This window comes from Cnephaeus nilssonii (genome assembly GCF_951640355.1).
Source record: "Cnephaeus nilssonii genome assembly, chromosome: 17".
Lineage (NCBI taxonomy): Eukaryota > Metazoa > Chordata > Mammalia > Chiroptera > Vespertilionidae > Cnephaeus > Cnephaeus nilssonii.
The window spans coordinates 2,893,451-2,902,610 of NC_137088.1; the positions used below are offsets into that span (position 1 = coordinate 2,893,451).

General features: G+C 64.0%; 1 protein-coding gene across 1 annotated transcript; it reads right to left on the reverse strand.

The window, feature by feature from the left end:
- Positions 1-1,106: 1,106 nt before the first annotated feature.
- On the reverse strand, positions 1,107-8,682 carry RRP9 (ribosomal RNA processing 9, U3 small nucleolar RNA binding protein). The gene is made up of 15 exons (XM_079795715.1): positions 8,537-8,682; positions 8,168-8,250; positions 5,036-5,145; positions 4,634-4,701; positions 4,516-4,557; positions 4,143-4,269; positions 3,489-3,613; positions 3,316-3,408; positions 2,872-2,972; positions 2,662-2,796; positions 2,514-2,576; positions 2,212-2,357; positions 2,055-2,134; positions 1,376-1,449; positions 1,107-1,263 (listed from the first exon to the last, which is right to left on the reverse strand). The coding sequence occupies exons 1-15, from the start codon at positions 8,621-8,623 to the stop codon at positions 1,170-1,172; spliced, it is 1,428 nt and encodes a 475-aa protein (XP_079651841.1). The 5' UTR covers positions 8,624-8,682; the 3' UTR covers positions 1,107-1,169.
- Positions 8,683-9,160: the final 478 nt, after the last annotated feature.

Genomic DNA, 9,160 nt, shown 5'->3' on the forward strand with positions numbered 1-9,160 from the left:
TAAAAACAAGAACCCAGCCAGTGTGGCTCAGTGGTTGAGCGTCAACCCATGAACCAGGAGGTCACAGTTCTATTCCTAGTCAGGGCACATGACCTAGCTTCGGGCTTGATCCCCAGCTTTGGGCATGCAGGAGGCAGACGATCAATGATTTTCTCTCATCACTGATGTTTCTTTCTCTCCCTTCTCTGAAATCAATAAAAATATAAAGAAAAAAAAAAAAGTACGAGCCCAACTCCAGCAGGGCAGCCTCAGCTGACCACGGTGGAGTCCGGAGAAATCATACCATTTCAATGCCAAGGGCATTCACTTCCCAGCTTTAATTACTCCCTGGGGGTGTGCCAATAGAAATGGTTCACATGTTAGGGGCATCTCTGTGTTGCTGGCATGTCACTCAGGAGGTAAGTTTGTCATCCATGAGCTCAATCTGAGGCAGGACATGGGGAGTGAATCCCATTGGCATTCCCTGATCCAACACGATTTTCAGGCCTTCAGTCTGAGCCAGACCTCCCGGCCTAGGGGACTGAGGCAGGGGCAGGTGTGAGGGGGCAGGAGGGGAACCATGTAGTTCCCCCACCCCGGGTTAAGGGATCCCCAACACTCCTCGTCCCCCCGAGGGGACGTCAGTGCCGCCTGCACCTCCAGCTGCCTGGCCACCTGCTCGCCCACTCCGCCCCACGCAGGAGCGAGTCGTCCAGTGGGTGACATCAGGGGCCTGAGCCAACACTCCTGACACACCCACCGCAGGGTCACCGCTGGGCCGGCTCCTGGAGGGCACCCAGCCTCTGCCCGTGTCCCGGGCAGCACGTGCAGTGTCGCCCTCCCCGGGCGGTCTGGCCTGAGGGGGCAGGTCAGCCTGACTAGGAGGCCTGGCTGTCTTCACTTCACTCAGACCCACCGCCTGCCTGACACTCGCCTGGACAGAGAGCGAGGTCACCGAGGGGGCGCGGGACCGGGACCAGGAGCGCCGGGGGCTCCGTCCGCAAGTTCCTGGTGGAGGGCAGGCAGCCCCCCGCCGGCAGAGCAGACAGACTGCGGAGCCTGGCCCTCCCCAGGCCCTGCCACCCCTCCCTCCCCAGCCAAGAAGCTGCAGGAGACAAGGCTCAAAAGAGGAGACTTTTAATACAAGAGGGCGGGGCGGGCCTGGGAAGGACTTAAATAGGGGACGGGCGTCAGGAGCCTGCGGCCGTGGGCCTCGGGGCCCTCCGCAAGGGGATGATGCACACGGAGTTCCGAGCCTCTTTGATCCGCCACCATCGGCCCAGCCTGCGGGCGAGGGAGAAGCTGAGGCCGGTGCAGCCCCCGTCCCACCCCAGGTCCCACCCAGCCACCAGCCAGCGCCCCGTTCCCCCACCCTCACCTCAGGGGTGCCTCCTACCTGTGCTCCTGCCCCACCCCGGCCACCAGGAAGTCCCCGGCGCTGGAGAACTTGAGGCTATTGATGAAGCCCACCTGGGAAAGGGAGGGATGCCAGAGGGATGGAGCGCACCCCACCCACCGCCTGGCCTGCACACCAGGGTCGAGGCTTGGCCTGAGCTGACCTGCCTTCCACCCCTGCTCCGCCTCCTACCCCCACCCCAACCAGCCCGTCACCCCGGGTGGGGAGGCAGAGCTTTGTGAGGACTAAGGAGACAGTGTATGCCAAGCACGTCAGTGTGGCCCAGGGCCTGGCCCCTGGCTGTGGGGCCTGGAGACCCCATCACCATCAGTCTTGATGGAAGCTCTGCACTTCCCCAGATGTCACCCACAGACCTGCCACTCTTCCCACGGTCACCCAAGTGGGCACGCCCCAGCTTAGCATAACCTGGCACTGCCACACAGAGCCCATCACAGGGCCGGGCCGCCACACCTGTGCCCATGGGCTCCCTGCCTTGTAGCCAGCACCCAGGGCAGGGAGGGGAGTGCAGGGGGGTGGTAGGGCGAGGGGGGAGGGAGAGGAAGGAGCAGGGAGGGTCCTGCTGGGCCCCAGGCTAGGAGAGGAGGCTCCCTCCTGGTAGAAAGGCAGTCCAGGGACCTCGGGGTGCGGCCAAGATGGCCGGGCACTCAGGACCACTCACCAGGGGGATGTCGCAGAGAGGGTCGAGCTGCCGGAAGCCCTCCCCGCACCGCCAGAGCCGCACGCAGGCGCTGTGGGAGCCTGGGGACAGGGGGACAGTGAGCACCGCACCAGCCCCGGGCCCGTGCCGCAGGGCACTCACCACCCAGGACGCTCACCGGTGGCCACGAGGTCTGTGTTGAGCAGGGCGGCCACTGACGACACCCAGAAGGGCTGCTCCAGGCCCGGCTCCCCGCGCAGCCCATGCGCCTCCCGCTGCAGGGCGAGTGGCCGTTTCTTGGAGAGGCCCCACAAGGCCAGGGAGCTGGGGACAGGGCGCAGGGAGGGCTGGGACACAGAGGTCACCTGAGCACCCCCCTCAGCGTCTGCACCGGTGCCACCTGTGACACTGCTGCCAAGCAGGGGCCTCGCGAGGGCCCAGGGGCAGGGCCGTGGGGGAGGCACCCGGGGCAGCTCTTACCCGTCGTCTGCGCCCGACACCATGTGCTCCTCGTTGATGAGCTGAATGTTGTCGATGGAGCCCCTGAGAAAGGAGCAGTGAGGGGCATGTCCCCCCCACCCCCCGGGCGTGCCCGCGCCCTTGCCCAGCGCTGTCCCCGCAGCCTTACTGGTGGCCGTAGAAGACGAGCTGGGACTCCTCGGGGATCTTCCACACGCGCACGGTGCCGTCCCGGCCGCCCGCCGTCACGCAGCACTCCCTGCTCAGAGCGTCCAGCGCGGCCACCGCGTCCTGGTGCCCGAAGCTGGAGGGGCACAGAGCATGGGTCACCCGCAAACGCGCACACACACCCTCCCCACGCGCACACGTACACACTCACAGCGTCTCCACGTAGGAGTTCTCCGCCACGTTCCACACCTTCACCGAGCGGTCGTGGGACGTGCTGTAGAGCTGGTGGGTGCCTCTGCGGAACGCCAGCCCCTAGGGGGCGCGGAGAGAGGGCAGGGCTGGCTGCAGCAGGCGGCAGAGGGCACAGGAGCCAGCTCCCGGGCCACTGTGGCCACTTCTGTGCCGCCCTGTCTGCAGGCGGCGGCCCCGCACCTGCCCTGGCAGCGGCAGACTTCCCAGGCCTCCTGCTCCCTGGGCCAGCTCCACCCAGCCCCTGGCTCTCCTGCCCCTTTACCCGTCATGACTGAGCACACCACTCACTGTGCCAACATGCAGGTTCCGGCTCCCTCAGCCTCACCCACCCCATCCCCAGGCGCGGCACCAAGCCCGGCCGCCCGGTGCTCCCTGAAGGTCCACACCGAGGCCCCCTCCTCACCGACACGGCGTCCCGGTGTCCCGTGAAGGTGTACAGGTGCCTGCAGCTCGGGGCCTCCCAGATGAGGATGAGCTTGCTGCGGTCGCCCGAGGCCTGTGGGAGGAGGACAGTGGCCACCGACGCCCGTGTGCCCGGACCTCTCATCCGCCCCAGGGCCCGCCCACCGGCCTTACCAGGTACTTGCCGTCGGAGGAGATGGCCATGCAGAGCACGTGGCTGCTGTGGCCTGGGGGCTGCCCCTCAGCGCCCTTCTTGGCGCGTGGGATCACGTGAAGCTTCCGTCCACTCTCCACGCTCCCTGCGCCGGGGGAGAGAGAGGCGGCTGGGATAGGCGACAGGCCTGGCTGCCACCCCCTCCAGGGCAGCATGGGGCCCTGGACAAGTCCTGGCCTCAGGTCAGATCTGGCTCAGCCACTGAGAGGTCACCTCAGTTTCCTCCTGTTAAGTGGGGACAATAGCCCTAAAGGGCAGCCATGCAGCCCAGGAGGAGGGAGAGGTAAGTGCTTTGGGACTGATGGTTCTTCCTGCTCCTGTGGGGGGAGGAGGCCGGGACCCAGGAGGCCCGGGACAGGGTCCAGTCCAGGCCCAGCAGCATGGATTCCTCTGACTCCTCCTGCCGCTGCTCCCTCGTCTCCAATGACAGTGACAGGGAGCTCAGGAGCCCCACTCCTGGGCAGAAGCTGCCACGGTCACCCAGAGACTTCTGGGAACAAACCTGCCTCTAGAACCTCCCCATCAGGCCTTAGGTTGCCCTGAAACCTCCTTCCTCCCAGACCAGCCCCCGCAGAGGGTCCCAGAGGGCTGCACCCCGCCAGGCACTCACTCACACTTAATGATGGTGCAGTCTTTGGCGGCGGAGAAGATGGCCAAGTCGTCGGGGGTGATAACCAAGCATGTGATGGAGAGCTGGTGGCCCCGTAAGACTCGAATGTCGGCCGGGGCTGGGGCCTGGATCTGGGCAGGCAGGACTGCGTCACTGCGACTGGGGGCAGGAAGGCACCCCACCTACACGCACGCGCGCGCACAGACCACCCTCCCCCATCTCCCCGCCCAGAAGAAAACCAGACCCAGGCTGCAAGCCCACCATGTCCCCGCGCAAAGACACCGCAGCCTGAGTCCACAGTTGGGTCATCTGCCCACTAACCCAGATGGGACCCCCAATTCCCTCCCATCTTACACCCAAGTGCCCCGCCCACTCACCTCCTTCGCCACCGACTTCTGCAGCCTGCCCCTCTGCTCGAGCTGCAGGGAGAGGACGGGGTGAGGGCCCCGAGCCAGCCCAGCCCCCCTCCTCCCACCACTGGGCCTCCACACGCACCACGTCCTCCTTCAGGCGCCCCGCCACCTGGTCCTCCTCAAACTCACGGGCCTCGGCTTTCTCGTCCTCTGTGCGGGGCAGACCAGAGCAGTGAACCAGGGCAAGACACGCTTGCCTTTCCCTTCCCATCCCCACCACCGCCTCAGTCCTGGGCCCCAACACTGGGGCCGTCCCCCGGGAGGTCCAGGCTGCCTCGGGCACAGGGGAGGCAGGGCCAGTGTCTCCTCCTGCCCACCCCCTGCCTTTACTTATCAGATCTGCCTACCCCTGCCCCCCCCCCCCCCAGAAGGTCACCCAGGAAACCACCCTCCCACAGGGCGGCCCACTGGGCACCTGCGTCAGTCACCCCTCAGGGCAGGCGCTGCAGCGGCCCCGCCCCTCACCTGCGCGCTCTGGGCTCACCTTGCTGCCTGAGCTGCTCCAGGTAGAGCTTGGCCAGGCGCAGCTTCTTCTCCTGGGCCGTCTCCTCCAGCTCCTCCTGCTCCTCCTCCTCCGTCCTCCTGGGAGCGAGGCTGAGGGCGGGGGCTGGGTTAGAGGGGCTCCCCCCACTCCGCTGGCACTAGGACTGGCTGCTCACCCAGCCCGTCACCGCCCCCATCCCCTGCCAGCCACGGGCAGTGCTTACACCATCAGAGAACAAGAGGTGACCGGGCAAAGGCCCACCCAGGGCCTGACAGCGAGGAAACAGACCCAGCCCAGAGGCCGCTGTGACTCCCTCACCCTGCAGGGACAGGAAGGCTCCACAGGCCCGAGAAAAGCAGGTCACATGTGAAGCGTCAGGAGCCAAAATGGCTTCAGACGTCTCAACAGCAACCCTGACAGCGGGCGGACACGTGCCGCACACAAAATCCTGCAGAAAAACGCTAACCCCTGGAATTCCACGCGTCACACCTTCGATGACAAGTGACGACGTGTCAGATGTCCAAAGTGCCACAGAACTGGTCCTCTCTCCTTCTTTTAAGGATGGAGACCCAACCCGGCCAGCAAGGCAGCTCAGAGCGCCGCCGACCACCCCCGCCTTGGGGAGCGGCCAGCCCGAGGCAGACAGGCGCGTCACCTGAGGACGGGATGGCGGTGAAGCTTCGGGCCCTTGGCTCGCCCTCGGGCTGCTGCAGCCCCGCTCCCCCTCCATGCCCGTCCCGACTTCACGCAAGACAAGCCCTCCTCTGACTCGCTCCTGGAGCTGGACGACGGTCCCGGGACTCAGGAGCAGAAAACCCGGGGCAGCCACTCCCCTGGTCACGGCCTGGCAGACATCCAGTGTGTCGGGCCCCCCAGCTGGCTCCCGGGACTCATTCACGACCTTGCCCACGGCCTTCCCAGGAAGGAACCTGGAAACCCTCAAGGCCAGACCATGCTCGTTAGTACACAGCCAAGGTCAGACCATGCTCGTTAGTACACAGCCAAGGTCAGACCATGCTCGTTAGTACACAGCCAAGGTCAGACCATGCTCGTTAGTACACAGCCAAGGTCAGACCATGCTCGTTAGTACACAGCCAAGGCCAGACCATGCTCGTTAGTACACAGCCAAGGTCAGACCATGCTCGTTAGTACACAGCCAAGGCCAGAACTTCTACTCAGTTTACCCAACTCATCAATCCACGTTCACACACAGCAGACAGAACGCAAACGAAAACCGAGGGAAGCACACGCTGTAGACCCCACCCATATGACATTCTGGAAAACGCGAAACTACAGGGGCAGGGGCTGGGGCGGCAGGAGAACTGACTGCAGGAGCTGGGATTCCGCAGGTGAGGAAACCCTGCTGTGTCTTCACACTCAGAACCATACACCGAGCAAGGGGACGTCACTGTCCGTAAATTATACCCGAGAGAGAAGATGAAACAGAAGAAAAAGGAGCCCCGCCGGCGTGGCTCTGGGGCTGAGCATCGACCTCTGAACCAGGAGGTCACGGTTCAATTCCCAGTCAGGGCACATGCCCGGGGTTGCGGGCTCCATCCCCAGTGTAGGGTGTGCAAGAGGCAGCCAATCCATGATTCTCTCTCATCATTGGTGTTTCTATCTCTCTCTCTCTCTCCCTTCCTCTCTGAAATCAATAAAAATATTTCTTGAAAAAGGAGGAGGAGGAGAAGGAGGGAAGAAGGAAGAAACCAAACAAGTTACTAACTCAAATCAGGAATGGCAGCTGGGACTAATAAGTTTCTGCAAACGGCCTCGTTCTTAACCTGAGTGGTGGGTGCACAGAGGTCTGTCGTGTCCTCGTCACTGTCTATAGTACGACTGCACCGTGTTAACGCTTCTGTATCTAACACACTTCACGTTTTCGTTCCTGTTGTTAGTCCTCACCCGAGGATACCTTTTCCTTGGACTTTTAGACAGTGGGAGGGAGGGGGCGCGGAGAGAGAATCATCCACTGGTTGCCACCCACACGCACCCGGACCGGGGCCGGGATCCAACCTGTGACCCTTCCGTCCATAGGCCAACACTCTAATCACTGAGCAAAACAGCCAGGGCCCACAACTCCTTTTAAAGATATTTCAAAGTGTTTAGCAAAGGGCTTGGAACACATGTAACCAGAGTAACCTTAGGCCTAAGGAAAGTATATGAAGTCTTTCTGTGAGCAGGTGAAGGCCAACACAAATGCAATTTTAGAAGCAGAATTTCCAAAGCCAACTTTTTTTTTCAATCCTCACCCAAGGATATTTTTTCATTGATTTCTAGAGAGAATGGGAGGGAGGGAGGGAGGGAGGAGGTAAGGGAGGGAGAGAGAGAGAGAGAGAGAGAGAGAGAGAGAGAGAGAGAGAGAGAGAAACATGGACATGAGAGAGACATGTCAATTGCCTGCCTCTGCATGCACCCCTATCGGGGTTGGGAACCTGCAACCAAGGTGTGTGCCCTGGACTGGGAATCAAACCCTCGACCCTGCGGCGCACAGGCCAACACTCGGGCCAGCGCCAAAGCCAACTCTTACGGCCCCACCACCGGGCCTTCCACCCCCTTCCAGGCCCCCACACGTACACCCCGGGCTTGGCTGATCCCCGAAGGCCTTCCCTGCCTCTCCACAGGGATCCTCCTCATCTCCCAGGCCCAATGTAGTGCCCCCTCCCCTGTTCCCAGAACACACGACCGTAGGACTCAGTCCCATCCCCACACCGTCCGCCTGCTCCTCCGCTCTCTCAAAAGTGAAGCGGGAGCCTGGCCTCTGCTGAGAGCCGGGAGGGAGCCCCCTGCCTGTGACACCGTGGGGAAGGGAATGGAGAACTAGCCGGTTTTGCTTGTATCCCTCTCCCCTTCCAGGTGGGTCCACCTGTGCTCAGCTCCCTGCCCTGAGCCAGGGAGGTCTCACTGGTCTCCCATTGGGACTGGGGGGTTGGGAGGGGGTCCTCCCCACACAGAGACCCCGCAGGGAAGGAGATGAGATTTCCCAGGAACAGAAACTGCAGGAAAGAGCCAAAATCTGAGAGCCAAGGACCGGAGACCGGGTTCTAGGCCCCCATCCGCCCCGACTCACTGAGACTTGCACGAAGCACGGGCCTCAGCGGTCCCTTCCGCTACGTGGAGCGAAGAGCTCACCTCTCACTCTCGGAGTCGCTGGAGATCTCCTCGTTCATCTTGCCGCCACCCTTGGCCTTGCCCCGGTCCCGGGCAGAGTCGGCCTGGGAAGTACACGGTCCTTTCTGTGGTCGGGGTCCCGGCCACTGCGGCACCGACCGCGGGCCCCTCCGGCCTCCCGAGAGCTCTGGGGCTGGGAAAGGCCTTGGCCCCCGGCTCAAGGGCGAGGCCTTCCAGGACTCGGCCGGCGGAGAGGGACGAAGCTGACTCCAGCTTTAGTCCCAGGAGAAGGGCCGGGCGGGGGATGGGGGGACTGGGAGGGGATGGAGGCGGGATGACGGGGGTCCCAACTGCGGGTCGGACCCCGGGCCGCGGGAACGCCATGCTCACCTTTCGCCGCCGCTTGCCGGCCCCCGCACCGGCTCGGGCCCCCGAGGCCGGCTTCCCCCGCTTCCGAGTCACCGCAGTGGCCGACATGCTGCCCGCCGGGCGAGTGGCAGGGGCCGCCGGAGCCCTCACGTGGCGGCTGAAGCCAGGCGGTCTGGCAACACTCCGCGCCCTGATAGGCCCCACTGCCCGGCAGGCCCCGCCTCCCGCGGCTCCATTGGGCCCTTTGATAGGCTCCGCCACGCCCCCAAGCACCCAGAGGGTCCGCGCCTGTGGCCACGCCCCCTAGAACTCCCATAGGCTCCCGCGCCGGGCTCTTCCGGCCCGAAGCTGGGGCGCGTGCGCACCGCTGCTCAGCTGCCATCGAAGGAGGGGCGAACCGGGGGAGGGCCTTCTCTGTGTTTTCGCCCCTTGGACGCTTGGGGGCGCCAGAGATGCGGGGTTCCGAGTCCCAGAACGTGACTCCACCCCGTCAGGGGCGGGGACCAGGGTGTACCAGTCTGGCACTAGGTAACTGGTGGGGCAGGGGGGGATCCAGGCACCCCCAGAGGGAGGTAGGCAGTGCCCACACCTAGGCCCAAGGCCACCGGGCACCGGTGGACACGCATGGCATGCCTGGGCCCGGGG

Excerpts from the sequence above, each read along its gene's own strand:
- RRP9 (XM_079795715.1), bottom strand. The coding sequence starts at position 8,623 with ATGTCGGCCACTGCGGTGACTCGGAAGCGGGGGAAGCCGGCCTCGGGG. Across the intron at positions 8,251-8,536 it reads CCGGCAAGCGGCGGCGAAAG|GCCGACTCTGCCCGGGACCG; the intron begins GTGAGCATGGCG and ends TGTACTTCCCAG. Across the intron at positions 1,264-1,375 it reads GGGGTGGGGCAGGAGCACAG|GCTGGGCCGATGGTGGCGGA; the intron begins GTAGGAGGCACC and ends CCTCGCCCGCAG.